Source organism: Lampetra fluviatilis, chromosome 36 (genome assembly GCF_964198595.1).
Source record: "Lampetra fluviatilis chromosome 36, kcLamFluv1.1, whole genome shotgun sequence".
NCBI classification, from domain to species: Eukaryota; Metazoa; Chordata; class Hyperoartia; order Petromyzontiformes; family Petromyzontidae; genus Lampetra; species Lampetra fluviatilis.
In genome coordinates this window covers 8,246,152-8,266,109 of record NC_136310.1, presented here as the reverse complement: position 1 = coordinate 8,266,109, position 19,958 = coordinate 8,246,152, and the positions used below count along the sequence as shown (strand labels likewise).

At 57.2% G+C, this 19,958-nt stretch overlaps 1 protein-coding gene across 1 annotated transcript in view; it reads left to right on the top strand.

Annotated features, from left to right (window-relative positions):
• The window catches only part of LOC144945079 (rap1 GTPase-activating protein 1-like), a 151,891-nt gene that overhangs the window by 84,599 nt on the left and 47,334 nt on the right, over positions 1–19,958 (top strand). The window contains 5 exon segments of the mRNA XM_078873322.1: positions 10,293–10,328; positions 13,683–13,727; positions 14,203–14,241; positions 17,894–18,112; positions 19,250–19,353. Of these exon segments, the coding sequence (XP_078729448.1) occupies positions 10,293–10,328; positions 13,683–13,727; positions 14,203–14,241; positions 17,894–18,112; positions 19,250–19,353 (443 nt within the window).

The following is a 19,958-nucleotide window of genomic DNA, read 5'->3' as shown; positions in this document are numbered from 1 at the left end:
GGCTACGTGGCACTGAAGCTACTGATGATGATGATGCTGCTGCTGATGATGCTGCTGCTGCTGATGATGAGCGCATTCCTGCGGAGGGAGCTGGTAGGAACGTTGGGTTGCTCGGTCAATGGCCAGGGTCAACGGCGGCGTGGTGTATTCCGCAAATATGGCCGACTGTGAGGGCGGGCACAATCCGGCGTGAGTAGGTTAAACGTTGAGTTTTATAAGGGCACCACGGGGTGACCAGCCCCTCCCCACCCAGCCCCACCCTCCCCCACCCAGCCCCTCCCCATCCTCCCCTCCCCACCCAGCCCCTCCCCTCCCCACCCAGCCTCACCCTCCCCCTCCCAGCCCCTCCCCACCCTCCCCACCCAGCCTCTCCCCTCCCTCCCCACCCAGCCCCACCCTCCCCACCCAGCCCCTCCCCACCCTCCCCTCCCCACCCAGTCCCACCCCTCCCATTTTTGGATGCACAACCGACGGACACAATAATCCCCTGTGGGCTGGTGTAACCAGGAGCTTCCTACCAATAAAATGCCCCTCCCTCCTCACCCAGCACCTCCCCACCCTCCCCACCCAGCCCCTCCCCTCCCTCCCCACCCAGCCTCTCCCCTCCCTCCCCACCCAGTCCCACCCCTCCCATTTTTGGATGCACAACCGACGGACACAATAATCCCCTGTGGGCTGGTGTAACCAGGAGCTTCCTACCAATAAAATGCCCCTCCCTCCTCACCCAGCCCCTCTCCACCCTCCCCACCCAGCCCCTCCCCTCCCTCCCCACCCAGCCCCTCCCCTCCCTCCCCACCCAGCCCCACCCTCCTCACCCAGCCCCTCCCCACCCTCCCCTCCCCTCCCTCCCCACCCAGCCCCACCCTCCTCACCCAGCCCCTCCCCACCCTCCCCTCCCCACCCTCCCCACCCAGCCTCTCCCCACCCTCCCCTCTCCACCCAGCCCCACCCCTCCCATTTTTGGATTCACGACGGACGGACGGACACAATAATCCCCTGTAGGCTGGTGTAACCAAGAGGTTCCTACCAGTATAATGCTGCTGATGATGAAGCTGCTGAAGCTGCTGATGATGATGATGCTGCTGCTGATGACGATGCTAATGATGATGATGACAATGCTGCTGCCGCTGCTGATGCCAAATCCTAAACATAGCAGCAAGGTTTTGGCCGCACGTCTGAAATTTTCTGTGCAGAGTCGAGGAGGAATTTGCAGAGGAGGGGCGGTCGAGTGAACTGGCCCCCAACCTGATGGTCTAATGGGTTTTTTTTTAGTTTGGAAAATATTTATTTTCCACCCAACATTCGTTGGTATCTCAGGAGCTGAGTTTGCTCCGGGTGGACAGCTGGGGGCTGCGAGCGCGACCTTTGACCCTCGGCCGTGCCCGCAGCCGCCGCTGTTACCAACGCGTTGTCCCCGACGACGACGGGGGGGGAGACCAGTCCCGCCGTTGGGGCCTCCTCCTCCTCATCATCGCCTTCCGTGGGCACAGCGAGCGGTGAATTACTCTCCGCTGTTTTTGTTCACGTCGTAATATTTTTTTCGTCAATATTTTTCCCGTCTATTATTATTATTATTGTTTTGCTTGTTTGTTGGCCGGGAAAGCATCGCCGAGTCTCAAGACTCTTCTTCAGGAGGGTCCTGCCCAGGTAGTGGTGGGTGGGGGGGGGGGGCGATGATCGCTGTTGCTGCCGCCGCTGCTGCCACTGTTGCCGCTGTCGTCGCTATTGCTGCCGCTGCTGTTGCTACCACTGCTGTTGCTACCGCTGCTGTTGCTGCCGCTGCTGTTGCTGCCGCCGCCACCGCCGTTGCCGCCGTTGCGATCCCAGTTGAGTAATCGGCAGAGGTGGGACAAAGTCATTGTTATGCAAGTCCAAGTCGAGTCGCAAGTCATCAAATTCATGACTCGAGTCTGACTCGAGTCCAAGTCACATGACTCGAGTCCACATCTCATAGGTGGGACAAAGTCATTGTTATGCAAGTCCAAGTCGAGTCGCAAGTCATCAAATTCATGACTCGAGTCTGACTCGAGTCCAAGTCACATGACTCGAGTCCACACCTCTGGTAATCGGCGGGTAATGTTTCCGCGTTGGGGTCGTGCGGATGATTCCGGTCGCATTGGACGAAAGTGGTCGAGGAAGGTGGATCGACCGTGGCTGATGTCGGCGGCACGGGCGGCTGGGGGGAGGGGAGCGGGCAGAGAGTTTTTAGACATTGGGGACAGCAGAGGAGACCTACCACTGAGCGAAGGGCTGCTTGGGGGCTTAGACAGAATGCCTCGGTTGCTGGAGCGGAGAGTGCGTGGAGGGGAGTGAGATTAGAGGGGAGAGGCAGGAGAGTGCGTGGGAGGGGAGTGGAGAGAGATGACACGTAGCATAGCAGCATTGTGCAGAAGAAGGCAGGAGAGTGAGTGGGAGGGGAGTAGAGTGAGATTAGAGTGGTAGAAGTGTGCGTGGAGGCGAGTGGAGTGAGATGAGAGAGTAGAGGTAGGAGAGTGCGTGGAGGGGAGTGGAGTGAGATGAGAGGAGAGTAGAGTGAGATGAGAGGGGAGTGGAGTGAGATGAGAGGGGAGAGGTAGGAGAGTGCGTGGAGGGCAGTGGAGTGAGATGAGAGTAGAGTGAGATGAGAGGGGAGTGGAGTGAGATGAGAGGGGAGAGGTAGGAGAGTGCGTGGAGGGCAGTGGAGTGAGATGAGAGTAGAGTGAGATGAGAGGGGAGTGGAGTGAGATGAGAGGGGAGAGGTAGGAGAGTGCGTGGAGGGCAGTGGAGTGAGATGAGAGGAGAGTGAGATGAGATGAAAGGGGAGTGGAGTGAGATGAGAGGGGAGAGGTAGGAGAGTGCGTGGAGGGGAGTGGAGTGAGATGAGAGGAGAGTAGAGTGAGATGAGAGGGGAGTGGAGTGAGATGAGAGGGGAGTAGAGTGAGATGAGAGGGGAGAGGCAGGAGGGTGCAAGGAGGGGAGTGGAGAGAGACGACAGACAGCATAGCAGCATTGTGCAGAAGAAGGTTTTCAATCAGTGCACATTGACGGCTGTGATACGTGGGTCAGAAACATGGCCACTGACAAAGCACGGGGAACAGAAACTTGAAAGTGCGCGGAGTTAGCATCGACGGGCGGCACGTTTGGAATAATAATCACAGCGAGAGGGGCGAGGTGACCGCTCCCAGGATAGACATCCGTTTGGTGTCGATTCAGGTGGCTTGGACAGGAGGCATGGCTAGGATGAAGCTGGGAAAAAACCATCGGCTATTTTTTACTTTTTTATTTTACCAGGCTAAGGCTCTTTTTCAGAAGTGGCCTGACTATCACCAAATGATAGCTCAACGAAGTGGGCTCATCACGTGGGAATATATAGCAGCAGGCACATCCTCTAAAACGCGTGATGTTGTTGATTCTAAATGTGGAGGGGAAAACCGGAGGGCCCGGAGAAAAATCCACGCGACCACGGGGAGAGAGAGACACGCAGACGCCAAATACACAGCAGCCGGCATCAGGGCCGGGATCAAACTCACGACCTCCTGGACACCAGGCGAGGTAGTTAACATCTCCCAGCCACCGTGGCACCCATAACATCAGAGCGGCAGCCGAAGGAGGGGAAACACATCCCGAGAGGGGTCCACCGCGGAGATGGAGCGGTGATGACAAATAAATAGTTTAGTTCAACAATTCGTCGGGCAGAGCGACGGGATGGCTGCGTCGCCCGCACGGAGCCATCGGCGAGCAGGTGCCACTTGGGCCGCCGTGACGTCGCCGCCGTGACGTCGCCGCCGTGACGTCGCCGCCGTGACGTCGCCGCCGTGACGTCGCCGCCGTGACGTCGCCGCCGTGACGTCGCCGCCGTGACGTCGCCGCCGTGACGTCGCCGCCGTGACGTCGCCGCCGTGACGTCGCCGCGTGACGTCGTCGCCGCGTGACGTCGCCGCCGTGACGTCGCCGCCGTCGTGACGTCGCCGCCGTCGTGACGTCGCGGTCGTCGTGACGTCGCGGTCGTCGCGACGTCGCGGTCGTCGCGGTCGTCGCGACGTCGCGGTCGCCGTGACGTCGCCGCGTGACGTCGTCGCCGTGACGTCGCCGCGTGACGTCGCCGCCTCTGTGACGTCGCTGCCGTGACGTCGACGGCGGGACGTCGCCGGCCTTCTCCTCCTCCTCCTATTGGCTCCCCCCTCTCCCCCTCTGGCCTCCACCACAAGCGGGCAGGGCTCGCCGAACCGGTACAGCCGGCTGCCTCGACAAGTCGTCATTCACCCGCCCGCCCCTGCGACTCGCTCTCTCGCTCGCTCACCGCCGCCACCGCCTTGCATCGTCTCAGCAACTTTTTTACGAGTTACTTTTATTTGCGAGTCGTGCGTTGTGTGATTGTGTGTGCGCGGTGTGTGTGTGGTGTGCTGTGCGTGGTGTGTGTGCGGTTCGGGGGTGCGTGTGTACGCAACGTGTGCGGTGTGTGCGGTGCGTCTGCGGTGCGTGTGCGCGGTCCCTGAGCGGTGCGTGCCGTGCATGTGGTCCGTGCGTGCGGTGCGCGTGTGGCCTTACCGCTTGTTTTCTCATCATCGGCAACGCAATCGGACAGCCCCCAAACAAAAACGTTGACGCCGCGTCTCGACAGTCTCATGCGATCATTATCAGCGTCGTCGCCGGGGACTTTACTTGTCGTTCGACGTTGGGTTCTTGCCGAACCCCCGGGGCGGCGGAACGATCGCGCCGATGGCCTTGGAAAATGTGGCCAGGTTTTTCCGACAAATCGTGAGTACCTCGCCCGAGCGGACGGCCGCCGCCCCCGCCTCCTCGTCTTCTTCCACCTCCTCCATCTCCGTCCCCCGTGTTTCCTCGCAGCCTCGCCCGCCACCCGCTGCCGCCTCGACACGCGCGCGGCGCGTGCGCGCGCGGCGCGTGCGCACGCGGCACGCGCGCGCACGCGGCACGTGCGCACGCGCGCCGCCGTAGAGCGTTGGCCAGGCGGGACGCGACCACAGATCGCTCGCGTCGCGCGCACCGACCCGTCGAGACGGGCGTCCTTCCGACGGACGTGACAAAGCCCCCGCGACGTCGTTCGGCGAGAGACGGGGCCGCTGAGCCGCCACCGGCATCGGGGCGTTACCGTCAAGATCTTTGACGGGTTTCTAAAAAAAAAAACGCCACCCGCTAATTCCTCGATGGGGGATCGCACGTGGTAGCAAATCATCGCCCCCGCGCACCCCTTTACTGACAGACCCGTGCCCCTCTCGCGGTCCGCGTGCTGAGGTCAGCTCGTCTTCATTTCGCTCGCTCAGGAACGCCTCGCCGAGCCTCAAGACTCTCTTTTAAGGGGGGGGGGGGTGGGGGGGTGCAGCCGAGTCTGCATTGACCACTCGTACTTGTGTTGAACCACACGTGGTGAACCACACGTGCCACACGTGCACACGGACTGTGCACGTGTGGTTCGTGCACGACTTGATTCCTTGCAAACAGTTTCTGTTTGAACATCTTAACACCTCCTGTTGTATTGGCAGAAAGGGTAAAACCTTTGCACATGTTTTAATTTCAATGTAGGATAATAATTTATGTGCGGGGGGGCCTTGGCTTTTTAAGAAAGATGCCTTTTTCAAGAAATAAAAGTTTCACGTGTGTTTGGTCTTGGGTTCAGGGCTCAAACCGGCGAGGAATCTATTGCAGGTGTGAACCTGGGTGAGGTGAGGGCGGTGGTCGTTGAGACCCGCAATCAAACCCAGAGAGCGAGAGAGAGATATTCAAAACGCAGGAATGTAAACCCTGGGAACCTTCGTCAATGCCGCCCTCTGAATGTGACACCGCTGTTAGGACGAGCCTCGTGAGAGAGGGGGGAGGGACACTCGCGGGGGGACTCCGCACCCGGCATCTCGGTGGCTCCGGCACGGCCACCACGAGCCCCTTGAGACAACACACAGACACCCGGCCCCACGTGTACGTACCACCGCATGTTGAACTTCTTTCGCACCGTACGTAGCACAACCGCGCTAATCGGATGTGCGGGGGCGGGGGATGGGGGGAAGGACATCAAACTAAACACGAGAAGCAAAGAGAAATGATTTTGCAATCTAGATGATGATTTAAAAGTGCAAAGCTCCAAGCGGCTTCTTAATATTTGTGTTGTGCGGCCGTCTGGAACGCTCTTGCTTCCGATGTTGGGAAGCCATTGGAGCTGCGCACTTTTAAATCATCATCTAGATCGACAAACTCACTTCTTCGAAGTTGCTTTTTGCGTTCGGTTTGTTGTCCTTCCTGCGCACCTCTGATTTAGCACGGTCGGCTACGTACGGTGCGAAAGAAGTCCAGCATACACGCATGCGTACGGAAGGAAAGGCGGCTTTCCAGACGGCCGCAGAAGCGGCCCCGAAAGCGCGCGACGCGGCGACCGCCTCTGTGCGATGGCTGAGCCAGAAGCCGCCGCCGCCGCCGTTCCATCTGCGAGGGCGACGGAGTTCGCGTGACGGTTTGCACTCGGTTGACGTGGGGTTTGTCATCAGCGCTGGCCGCGTGAATCCGACACGGCCGTTGTGAGTCCAGGACACTCGGTCCACCGGGGCTTTACACCCAGGATCTCAGCTGGCTAGGGGCCCGCACCTGCGATGAGTGTTGGTTGGCTACGTACGCTGCGAGAAAAGAGGCGCAACGGACGCACGGCGTCTCCGACGCGGCGATTGCGGGACCGGCATCAGGGCGAAGAGGATGAGCGGGAGATGCAACAACAAAAAAAGACAAAGATCCCCCGCGTAGCCTTAATATGTGGCAGGACGTGTGAGAAATTGTTTCCCCATGTGTGTGTGGATAATAGGGTCATCTCAGAAGCAGTGCTGTGATATTCGCTTCCACGGGCTGTTTCTCTCAGCGCACGGAGCCGGAAACTTCCATCTCGCGCCACAGATAGCAGAATCAGATTAAACTTAAAAAAAAAACTCAACCAACTATATAAAAGACGAAATACAAAAACAGAAGTAGCTCTCTATTTGATTTCACGCTGCTCCCGGTGAGAGCTACAGATGGAAATGTATTCGTTCATCACACCAACGGAATAAAGAAATATATATATATACAAAGCCGAAGATCCCCCGTATGGCCTTAACACACTGTTGGGGCAAGTGCTGTTAGCGAGCACATATGGAGGCCGGGGGTGGGTGGCCAACACCACGCCCGGCCGCCTTTGTCTCCCCAGCGGCGATGTTTTTTTCGTTTTTACACACCGCACCAGGTTCTCATTTGAGGCCGAGTCGACCTAGGGGAGGCCCAGGACCCGTTCAGATAATCGTCACCGGCGTTGGCCGTGAGCGGGAGAGTCGAACTCGGGTCGCCAGGGGTTCGCAGCAGCAGCAGCAGCAGCAGCTCGCTAACCGCTACACCGCCCGCCGCTCCCCGCAACTCGGAGGCGAAATTTTTGTTGTACCGCTGTCAAACAACAGCGTCATTTGCCGGGCGGCCGGCTCTGTGACTCACAGTGGCCATTGTGAACCTGGCCCACCCCACCCGGTGTGGTTGAGCACTGCCCCACCGGTGGCGACGTGCCCCCCCCCCTCCCCCCCCATTGTTGTCATCGTCATCATCATCGTCGTCGTCGGCGGCCTGTCGAGCACGCCGTTTGACCGGCGAGGCAGGTTCCGTGCCGCCTGCACGGTCCCCGCCTCTCCGTGTCTCGGTGTCTGAATTACGATGATTGTGCGTGGCCTTTGTCCCGCCGGCTATGGTTTCTCGCGCACGTGTGCGTTGTGCGTGCGGTGTGCGTGTCGGGTGCGGTGATGACCACCTACCCCCCCCCCCCCTCGTGTGCTGTGCCTGCCTTGATAGGTGCTGCTCGCTACAAGCACTTTCCCCAACAATCTGTGAAGGCTATAGGGGGGATCTTTGTTTTTTTTGCGTGTGTTGGGAGCGGTGGTGGAGCGGTTAGCGCGCTGCACTACCAACCCTGCGACTCGGGTTCCATTCCCGCTCACGGCCAACACCAGTGACTATTATCTGAACCGGTACTGGGCCTCCCCTAGGTCGACTCGGCCTCAATTGAGTACCCGGTGCAATTTGTCGCCACTGGAGAGACAAAGGCGGTCGGGCGTGGTGCTGGCCAACCCGCTCCTGTCGTGCGCCATTCCGGCCTTCGCAGGTGCTGCTCGCCAACAGCCCTTGCCCCTCCAGTCTGGGGGACCTTTGTCTTTGCCCGAGGCTGGACCGCACAGCGGCAAAATCGCGCGCGTGTGTGACACGCAGCGGTCCATGCTGCGTTGTGGTAGCCTTGAGCCACACAGGGGCAGCTGACCACGGGGCTTGGGCAAACTGTTGGGTAGCGCCGGATCTGGCTGCCTTCCCGTTCGTCCGTTGTACAAATTGGTTGCTGGCACCCGGACACAGACGCCAATTGCCGGACTGTTCAGTCTAATCTGAAAAGGTGGCGACCCTAGTGGGTGAGTGGCTGGGTGGGTGAGTGGCTGGGTGGGTGGGTGGGTGAGTGGGTGGGTGAGTGAGTTGGTGAGTGGGTGAGTGGCTGGGTGGGTGGGTGAGTGGGTGGGTGAGTGATTCGGTGAGTGGGTGGGTGAGTGAGTGGGTGCGTGGGTGGGTGGGTGGGTGAGTGGGTGGGTGGGTGGGTGAGTGGGTGGGTGGGTGAGTGGGTGGGTGGGTGAGTGGGTGGGTGAGTGGGTGGGTGGGTGAGTCGGTGGGTGAGTCGGTGGGTGAGTCGGTGGGTGAGTCGGTGGGTGCGTGAGTGGGTGCGTGAGTGGGTGCGTGAGTGGGTGCGTGAGTGGGTGCGTGAGTGGGTGCGTGAGTGGGTGGGTGGTAGGGATTCCACCTCTTCCACAGACCAAAACTCGGAGAGGTTTGTCAGTCAGCACTCGACCTGTGCAGTTAACTGCCATGGGGGAAAAAAAGTTAAATGCTATACCACAAGATGTTGGAACAAATAAATTCCTGCCAACCAAACACAGATGCCAATTCAAACCTGTTATACACGTGGGTGGGTGGGTGAGTGGGTGGGTCAGTGAATAAGTGACTGATGGGCTGGACCGGTGTCAACCATAGTGGGTGGGTGAGTGGGTCAGTGAGTGAACAAAGCCATCAGGTGGATAGGTGGCAACGATAGTGGAGGGGTACGTGGGTGGGTCAGTGAGTGAGTGATCGGGTGGACAAGTGGCAACCATAGTGGGTGGGTGGGTGAGTGAGTGAGTGATCAGGTGGACAGGTGGCAACGATAGTGGGTGGGTGGGTGAGTGGGTGGGTCAGTGAGTGAGTGAGTGGTCAGGTGAACAGGTGGCAACCATAGTGGGTGGTTCAATGGGTGGGTCAGTGAGTGAGTGAGTGATCAGGTGGACAGGTGGCAACCCTTTTCAAGGGTCAGAAGTTTAAATCTGAGAGCTGAGTTTGCACCAAATTCATGGCAGCTGCTTCTAACAGAACTAACGCTCAACCTCACGGACGCTGCTCACCTTACACAGAGACCCACAGACTCACACGGAGACTCATAGATTCAAATAGAGACCCATAGAATCACACGGAGATCCGTAAACTTTCATCGAGACCGATAGACTCACATAGAGATCCATAGACTTACACGGAGATCTATAGACTCACATAGAAACCCATATTGTCACACAGAGACCCATAGACTCACACGGAGATCTATAAACTTACATCGAGACCGATAGACTGACATAGAGATCCAAAAACTCACACAGAGACCCATAGATTCACATGGAGACCCATAGATTCACACGGAGACCCATAGACTCACACGGAGATCCATAAACTTGCATCGAGACCGGTAGACTCACATAGAAACCCAAAGACTCACACAGAGACCCATAGACTCACATGGAGACCCACAGACTCACATGGAGACCCACAGACTCACACAGACACCCATATATTCACACGGAGACCCATAGACTCCCACGGAGATCTATAGACTGACACAGAGACCGACATAGAGACCCAAACTCGACCACGCGGCAACGTGTAGCGGTTTTCCCTTCGATTGGCTAACTCCCAGGCGGCAATGCGAGGCAACAGCGGCGTTGTGGGCGCCGCGTTGGTGAACTCTGACCTCTAACCTCTTCACCCTCACCTTACAACGGCGACGACAGTCACCCCCCTCTGCTACGACAATCGCTCACCGCCCCCTACCCACACCCCTGGTCCCCCCCCCCCCAACCCAATCCCCGCTTGTCACCACCACCGCCACCACCACCACCGCCACCGCCACCACCACCGCCCCCCCACCCCCCCCCCGTCGTCGCCCCCCCCCCCCCCGTGCCCTTCGCTGCGTGATTTTTTGTTGTTGCCGTGTGTTTTCTCCCTTCCGCTCGCAGTCTCGCGATCTCTTTGAGATGATAGAGAAGATGCAGGTATGTCCACGCTGCCTCGTCCCTCACCTTCATCCACTTCGCTGCGGGTACATGCGTGCCCACGGTTTCGTTTCGGATTCGAATCGAACCGAATACTTTTTTCTTTTATTTAATTAACGAGCGGTCTCCGGTTTTTACGACGGTCCCATTTATGACGATCCACTCCTTAAATTTCGATTTAAAACTTTCGTGACTGCAGCAGGGATTCATCTTCTTGGTTCTTTCGGTAAAGTCACGTAGAATGGAAATAATAAAATAATAAAATAAAACATTATCAAATAATTATCACGACGTTTCGGCCACAACGCAAGCAGCCGTCCTCAGGTGGAGATAGACTCACATAGAGACCCGTTCTCCACCTGAGGACGGCTGCTTGCGTTGTGGCCGAAACGTCGTGAGAATTATTTTATTGTTTTATTTTATTATTTTATTATTTCCATTCTACGTGACTTTACCGAAAAAACCCAAGAAGACGATCCACTCCATTTCGACGTTTATACAGACGAACCAAATTTTTTATTTTATTTTAACCAGGGTAAGGCCGCGCTGAGCCACGTAGCTCTTTTCTAGAAGCGACCTGGCCACGCCGACTGACAGCGGCTCAACGGAGTGGGCTCACCACTGCGTGGACATTCATATCAGCGGCCAAATACTCTACGAAATAACGCCACCATGGAGCGATTGGCGACACAGATTCGCGACGCGACTCCGGAACACATTTGAGTCGGGTCCTTTACATGGAACTTTGTTGTAATTATTTCCGAGTGAGTCTTTTTTTGTCGTGGGATGATTTTCACCGATCGAATCGCCCGCTAAGTACGGCCGATGTAAAGGGGGGGGGGGGGGGGGGGGGAACGCATCGTTTGGCAGATGATGTCTCTACCGTCTTCTTGGTTCTTTCGGTAAAGTCACGTAGAAGGAAAATAATAAAATAATAAAAATAAAACATAATAAAATAATTCTCACGACGTTTCGGCCACAACGCAAGCAACTGTGGTGAGTGGGTGAGTGGACAGACCTGTTCTCCACCTGAGGACGGCTGCTTGCGTTGTGACCGAAACGTCGTGATAATTATTTTATTGTGTTATATTTTTATTATTTTATTATTTTCCTTCTACGTGACTTTACCGAAAGAACCAAGAAGATGAACCCCTGCAGTCACGAAAGCTTTAAATCGAAATTTGATGTCTCTACCGCTCCGGTTGTTTATGGTAAAAACAACGAAAAGGAACGGCTGTCCGGTTTTTGCGTCGGCGGTGTCCGGGAGCGCGTCGCGATGCCGTAGAGCCGGGGACTGGCTACGTTCGCTTTTACTTTGTGGCATTCGCCACCGATGTGGGAGCTCTGCCGAGAGGCTAACAGCCGGTCCGTCCGCATGCACCAACTAACTACGAACTAATGACAATCTCTTCTTTTATTCTTAGTCTTATATTGTTCTTTTTTCTATTATTGTTCTCAATTTTCGTTTTTTTATTTTGCATATATCGTTTTTTATTTTGCATATGTTGCTTTTTATTTTGCATATTTTTTTTTTTATTTTGCATATATTTTTTTTTTTGCATATATTTTTTTTTATTTTGCATATATTGTTTTTTTTTACCAGGGTAATGCCCACTGAGCGATAACAGGTATTTTTCAGAAGCGACCTGGCCACCACTAATGGATAGCTCAACGAAGTGGCTTAGCATCATCGCGTGGAAATTTATAGCAGCAGCCAAATCACTCGATCAACACGCGCTGTTTGTTGATTCTAAACGCGGAGCGGACACAAAAAAGCGGAGGAGCCGGGGAAAAATCCACGCGACGAGAGAGAGAGACACGCAAACTCCAAATACACAGCAGCAGGCGTCAGGGTCGGGATCGAACCCACGACCTCCTGTATACCAGGCGAGGTAGTTAACATCTCTTAGGCACCTTGATGATGATGAGAGAGAGAGACACGCAAACTCCAAATATACAGCAGCAGGCGTCAGGGTCGGGATCGAACCCACGACCTCCTGTACACCAGGCGAGGGAGCTAACATCTCCTAGCCACCGTGATGATGATGAGAGAGAGACACGCAAACTCCAAATACACAGCAGCAGGCGTCAGGATCGGGATCGATCCCACGACCTTCTGCACACCACGCGAGGTAGTTAACATCTCTTAGGCACCGTGATGATGATGATGAGAGAGACACGCAAACTCCAAATACACAGCAGCAGGCGTCAGGGTCGGGATGGAACCCACGACCTCCTGCACACCAGGCGAGGTAGTTAACATCTCCTAGCCACCGCGGCACCCCTGACATCCTTGGCAGGAACCCTCCTGTGAAATAGTCACGGGACTCCGTGAGCATTTCCAGGGGAGACAAGCGAAGTAATGGTAAAGATGAAGAAGTGAGAAGTCAATATATCCTTGCCAGCTAACAGGGACTCCCACCTGCAGCCCCAGGCCTGTGATGCTAGGCCTGAGACCCTAGGCCTGTGATGCTAGGCCTGAGACCCTAGGCTTGTGATGCTAGGCCTGAGACCCTAGGCCTGAGACCCTAGGCCTGAGACCCTAGGCCTGTGATGCTAGGCCTGAGACCCTAGGCCTGTGATGCTAGGCCCGAGACCCGACCAGGTTCCATCATCCAGGGGTCACGGTGGTCCTGCAACTGTGGAGAGCCAAGCGGAGTTCACATCCCTGGGCAGTTGTTCAAAGTTCACAATCCCACTACCCGCCAGCGTCAATTCACTGCTGGATTATGTGTGACGATGTGCCCTGTGTGATGATGATGGTGGTGTGTGTGCATGTATGATGATGGTGGTGGTGTGTATGTATGTATGATGATGGTGGTGGTGTGTGTGTATGATGAGGTGGTGAGCGGTGGTGTAGCGGTTAGCGCTCTGCTGCACTACGAACCTGGCGACCCGAGTTCGATTCCCGCTCACGGCCGACACCAGTGACGATTCTCTGAACCGGTGCTGGGCCTCCCCTAGGTCGACTCAGCCTAAAATAAGTACCTGGTAAACATCGTCACCGGGGAGACAAAGGCGCTCGCTCGGGCGTGGTATTGGCCACCCCCTCAAGTGCCGTGCCGGCCTTTATCGGTGCTCGCTAACAGCACTTGCCTCAACAGACTGTCAAATCAATACAGGGGATCTTTGTCTTTGTGTGCGATGATGTGTGTGTGTGTGTGACAATGATGGTGTGTGTGTGTGACAATGATGGTGTGTGTGTCACGCAGTGTGCCGTGCGATGTCTGTGATGCATGGTGTGTGGCGATGATGATGATGGTGTTTGTGATGATGTGTGGCTGTGCTGTGCGATGACGGCGATGACGACGGCGACGATGACGGTGGCTGACCACGTGTGTTGCTATTCCACAGGGCAACAGGATAGATGACCAAAGGTGCCCCATGCCCAAGCCCAGGGTGAGTACCGAGCATCGCCACCACCACCAGATCCACCACCCCATCTTGCACAACGCAACAACCACAGATCCAGGTGGGAGGGTGGGGACGATGGGGGCAGAGTCACCACCACCATCACCACCCCCCTCCCCTTCCCACCTGAAGATCCCCAATAATGAGTATATTTAAATCCTTTGGTTCTTTCGGCAAAGTGACGTCGATCGATAAAAATGAAGTGAATAAAAACAAACGAAAAAACAAAAGCATAGGAATTCCTGCAGTCGCGAAAGTTCTACGTCGAAATTGAACGAGCGTGTTTCTGACACGGAGGAGGCTTTCGCGACCGCCGTTCCGATTCGCGACTGGTCTGTGCAGGGCGACATCGCCACGGTACGCAGGGCTCTAGGAAAACACTCACCCTGACCGCCTGCTCCCCTCTTGCACCCCTCTCTCCTCCTCCACCCACCCCCCTCCTCCCCATCCCCTGTCGTTGCAGTCGGAGGATGACTACATCCCCTACCCCAGCGTCCTCGAGGTACGTCACTCGCGGGCGTCCGAGCGCTCCGTGGGGGCCGCGGTTCGGATCCGGCGGGCCTAAGCGGGTCGCCCCGGTTGGCGAGATGTTAACTACCTCGCCTGGTATACAGGAGGTCGTTCGTGGGTTTCGATGCCGACCCTGACGCCTGCTGCTGTGTCTTTGGAGTCCCTCTCTCTCGTGTCTCTCTCTCTCTCTCCCCGTGGTCGCGTGGATTTTTCCACCGGGTCCTCCGGTTTTTTTCCCTCCACATTTAGAACGTTACGTGTTTATAGAGCATTTGGCTGCCGCTATAACATTTCCACACGGTGATGATGATGATGATGATAAGCCACTTTCGTTGAGCTTTCATCACGTGTGATGGCCAGATCGCTTCTGAAAAAGAGCCATTATAGCCCAGTCGGGGGCCTTGCCTGGTAAAAGAAAAAAGAAAAAAATGTTTTTAACAAAACTGCCACCTTTTTTTGCATATACCGCAATACCTGCAGTCGGAATGCAAACAAAAAACATAACTCTGATAATGTACGCACTGTCCTTGAAGTTGATTGGTCCACACCCGAGACAGCTTTCCTTAGAGCCTAGTCTCACATGGTGTTGGACCAGATGACGCCAAAAGGCGCACAGTTTTGTTGCCAGATAAAAGGGTACAACAAAAAAAAATTATCATATTTTGCTACTGGAAAATGAGTTTCCAATGGTGAACATGTTTGTAGTTTAGTTTTTATTGTCGCCGGAGCATTTAACCGACGGCGGTAGGAGGAGCCGTCGGCTCCGCGAGCAGCGGGGACGTTGGCCATGGCCGCGACGTCGTGGGCAAGAGTGGGGGGCCCCCTGAGTGACGTCGTCGCCAATCCGAATTTTGCACGACGACAAAAAACAAAATAGTCGTCGCGAAACGCCGCCGCGGGTTACTCCATCGGGTTTACAGATGGCAACGTCGCTCCCTCCCTCCCTCCCTTCCCTACCACCACCACCCCTCCTTCGCTAACCCCCCCCCCACACCTGCGAAAACTCGTGGACAAACACACAGGCACGCAAGGCCTCATCATAAAATCGCAGTCATCGTAGCAATGACGATTGCGCAAAACCGCGCGACGCCTGTTCGCCTAAACCAGGCCACCGACCGACCTTCTGGATCGCAGCAGCAGCAGCGGCGGCCTCACCCCACGTACGCCGCAAAACAGAAATGAAGGCGAGACGGATGGAAGCGAGAGTCCGGGCTGCGTCCACCCCACACAGGGAGGGGGGGGGGGAGACCCCCTACCGTCGAACCTCCCCGTTCCTTGAACTTTTCGATTTAAAGTTTTCGTGACTGCAGGGATTCATCTTCTTGGTTCTTTCGGTAAAGTCACGTAGAATGGAAATAATAAAATAATAAAAATAAAACATTAAATAATTCTCACGACGTTTCGGCCACAACGCAAGCTGCCGCCCTCAGGTGAAGACCAGGTCTGTCGGGAAGGCAGCGTCACCTGAGGACGGCTGCTTGCGTTGTGGCCGAAACTTCGTGAGAATTGTATTTTATAATGTTTTATTTTTATTATTTTATTACTTCCCTTCTACGTGACTTTACCGAAAGAACCAAGAAGATGACGTTCCTTGAACGTTCCACGCCGCCAATGATCGACCATCAACCGAATCGGGAGCGGCAGTGCGGGGGGGGGGAGGTGGGATTCGGTCGATGGTTGACCATCAACCGAATCTCTGCGCCGTCGACCGGCATCATAACCACCGCGCCGTTGCCGCCGCGTTCGCTCCCTTTAAAGGGACGAATGGGCGAGATCCGCTCTGCTCCTGAAGCGGGCGATTGGAGTGGCGCATATGAAATGACATCTTTTGATCTCTTCTCATTGAATCCCGCACGAAAGAAGGTCGCAATAACAAAGCGACGAGCACGCCGGCGCGTCCGTTGTTGGCGGTGCCGACGGCGTTGTGGCCGGCGCCGTGGGTCGGCTCCTGCAGAACTGGTCAGCGGTTAAGAGGCGAATCCTCGCAGAGCGACCGGCAGTGAGTTCCACATAGATGGGGCTGGATACCGCGGACGTGAGCGAGTGAGCGGGCGGGCGGGCGGCTGATCGGGCGAGCGGGCTGGCAAGCGGGTGAACGAGCGGGTGGGTGAGTGAGTGAGCGGTTGAGTAAGCAGGTGAGTGGGTGAGTCAGCGGGTGATTGGGTGAGCAGGTGAGTGAGTTAGTGGGTGGGTGAGTCGGTGGGTGGGTGGGTGAGTGTGTGAGCAGGTGAGCATGTAAGCGAGGGAGTGATGGGGTGGATTAGTCGGTGAGTGAGTGATTGAGCGGTTGAGTGAACAGGTGAGTGGGTGAGTCAGCGGGTGATTGGGTGAGCTGGTGAGTGAGTCGAGTCAGTGGGTGGCTGAGTGTGTGAGCAGGTGAGCATGTAAGCGAGGGAGTGTTTGAGTGGATTAGTCGGTGAGCGAGCGGGTGAGTACATGAGCGAGGCGGCGAGTTAGTGGGTAAGTGGGTGAGTGAGTGAGCGGGTGAGCGGTTGAGCGGGTGAGCGGTTGAGCGGTTGAGTGAGTTCAACGACGCGTCACCTTCCCCGCGTTTGGGGGAGGGCTGCGAGAGCCAGGTTTTTTGTTTCCCCGCGTGTCACGACTTTGGGCTCACGACTCGCACACGCCAGGGGGGGGGGGGGCGGGGAGCGGGGGGAAGAGCGATCAATGTAGCTCATGATGTGGCCCGGGGATGATGAAAAGGGCCCAAGCCTCTTCATTTATTCAGCGCGGGCGCAATTGGGCGTGCGCCTAATTGCAAGCTGGGATTGGCCGCTGTGCCGCTAGCCGCCCTCGCTCCCCGCGCGCTCGTGAGCGGAGGAGCGCAGCGCGCGAAGCGAAGCGTCGTCGTGTTTATCCGGGGAACGTATTCACACGTACACACACACACGCGTACACGCACGCGTGCACGTACACACGCACACACACGCACACACACACACGCACACGCACACACACGTATGCACAAAGACAAAGATCCCCCGTATAGCCTTAAAAGACTGTTGGGGCAAGTGCTGTTAGCGAGCACCTATGAAGGTCGGCACGGCACACGAGGGGGTGGGTGGCCAGCACCACGCCCGGCCGCCTTTGTCTCCCCAGTGGCGATGTTTACGCAACTCACCGGGTACTCATTTGAGGCTGAGTCGACCTAGGGGAGGCCCAGGACCGGCTCTGATAATCGTCACCGGTGGTGTTGGTGGCCGCGAGCGGGAAGCGAACTCGGGGTTGCCGGGTTCGCAGCGCAGCGCTACCCGCTACACTACCCCACAAAGATAAAAGATCTCCCGTATAGCCTTAACAGACTGTAGGGGCAAGTGCTGTTAGCGAGCACCTATGAAGGCCGGGACGGTACACGAGGGGGTGGGTGGCTAGCACCACGCCCGACCGCCTTTGTCTCCCCAGTGGCGATGTTTACACACGGGTACTAATTTCAGGCTGAGTCGACCTAGGGGAGGCCCAGGACCGGTTCAGATAATCGTCACTGGCGGTGTTGGCCATGAGCGGGAATCGAACCCGGGTCGCCAGGTTCATAGCGCAGCGCGCTAACCGCTACACCACCGCTCCCCACTACCCCACACACACAGACAGACACACAGACACACGCCGTGTGACCGTACGCGTGTGTGTGTGTGCGTGTGTCTCAGGTGCTACAGCGGGAGCCCCCCTACCCGTCCGTGATACTTCCCCAATTCGGGGGCTACTGGATCGAGGGGGCGGAGCGGCGGGGGAGCCACACCCCCGAGGGGGAGGGGCCGCCCGCCACCCCCGCCCCCTCGCCGGACTCCGCCCCCTCCCCCGTGGACCCCCTCGCCATCGAGAGCCACCGCACGGCCCACCTCTACCGGCAGCACTTCCTCGGGCAGGTGAGACCTGGCGGAGGGAGGGGGGGAGGGGGGCATGGGGGGAGGGGGGCATGGGGGGAGGGGGGCATGGTGGGGGGAGGGCATGGGGGGGGTCTGGATTCAAAAATGTGGAGGGACCACGGGGAGAAAGAGAGAGAGACGCATGGAAACTCCAAATATGCAGCAGGCATCGTCAGGGTCGGGATCGAACCCAAGTCCTCCTGCATACCAGGCGAGGTTGTTAACATTTCCTAGCCACCGTGGCGTCTGTATGGGGTAGAAAGGCCCGTTGCCTGAAACGTCGCCTGTTACATGCAAGGCAGAGACCTCGCTGAGAAGCGAGCGCTAACGGAATCGGCGCTATAAGGGGTCACCACAGCATTGCATGCATGGGGTTGCGTTCCTGACGGCGTCTGATAGGCTCGGAGCCGTGCTTCGCTCTCATTGGCTGAGCGATTGATGGGGGTGGGGCACGTCTGCCCGGCCGCGCTGATGTGTGGCGTTCTCACTCGTAAGCGCTCTGTAGTATACAAACATTTTCTTTCATTATTTGTTGCTTGTTATTGTTGGTGTAATCGGCTACGCGCCCGGCAGACACCCCAGTTCGATTCCCGCTCACGGTCAACACCGGCGACGGTTATCTGATCCGGTCCTGGGCCTCCGCTCAGTCGACTCAGCCTCGAATGAGTACCTGGTGCGGTGTGTAAACATCGCCACTAGGGAGACAAAGGCGGCCGGGCGTGGTGTTGGCCACCCACCCCCTCGTGTGCCGTGCCGTGCTTCATAGGTGCTCACTAACAGCACTTGCCTCAACAGTATCTAAAGGCTATACGGGGGATCTTTGTCTTTGCGTGCGATGATGTGTGTGTGTGTGTGTGACGATGAGTGTATCATGCGGTGTGCTGTGCGATGTTTGTGATGTATGGTGTGTGACGATATGTCCCGTCTAATAATGACGGCCACCCACCCCCTCGTGTGCCATGCCGGCCTTCATAGGCGCTCGCTAACAGCACTTGCCCCAAAAATGTCTTCAGGCTATACGGGGGATATCTTTGATCTTTTTGACTGTGAAGGCCACACACTCACACAGTTGTTGTTGTTGTTGCCATTGACGACGCCGTTGAGTGTTGTCGTTGTGACCACCATCGTCCGCACCAGGAGCACTTCAACTACTACGCTGTGGACCCCGCGCTGGGCATCATCATCTTCTCCGTAAAGCACGAGGTCGTGTCGGAGCAGGAGCACCTCCGCATGATCCTCCGGTAACGCGCCCGCAACCCGGCGACCCGACGATTCCAACCCCCGCCTCCCGCGCCAGCGTTGGCCCAGCGTTGGCCCAGCGTTGGCCCAGCGTTGGTCCAGCCTTGGCCCAGCGTTGGCCCAGCCTTGGCCCAGCCTTGGCCCAGCGTTGGCCCAGCCTTGGCCCAGCCTTGGCCCAGCGTTGGCCCAGCGTTGGCCCAGCCTTGGCCCAGCCTTGGCCCAGCCTTGGCCCAGCGTTGGCCCAGCCTTGGCCCAGCGTTGGTCCAGCCTTGGCCCAGCGTTGGCCCAGCCTTGGCCCAGCCTTGGCCCAGCGTTGGCCCAGCGTTGGCCCAGCCTTGGCCCAGCGTTGGCCCAGCGTTGGCCCAGCCTTGGCCCAGCGTTGGTCCAGCCTTGGCCCAGCCTTGGCCCAGCATTGGCCCAGCCTTGGCCCAGCGTTGGTCCAGCCTTGGCCCAGCGTTGGTCCAGCCTTGGCCCAGCGTTGGCCCAGCCTTGGCCCAGCGTTGGTCCAGCCTTGGCCCAGCGTTGGCCCAGCGTTGGTCCAGCCTTGGCCCAGCGTTGGTCCAGCCTTGGCCCAGCGTTGGTCCAGCCTTGGCCCAGCGTTGGTCCA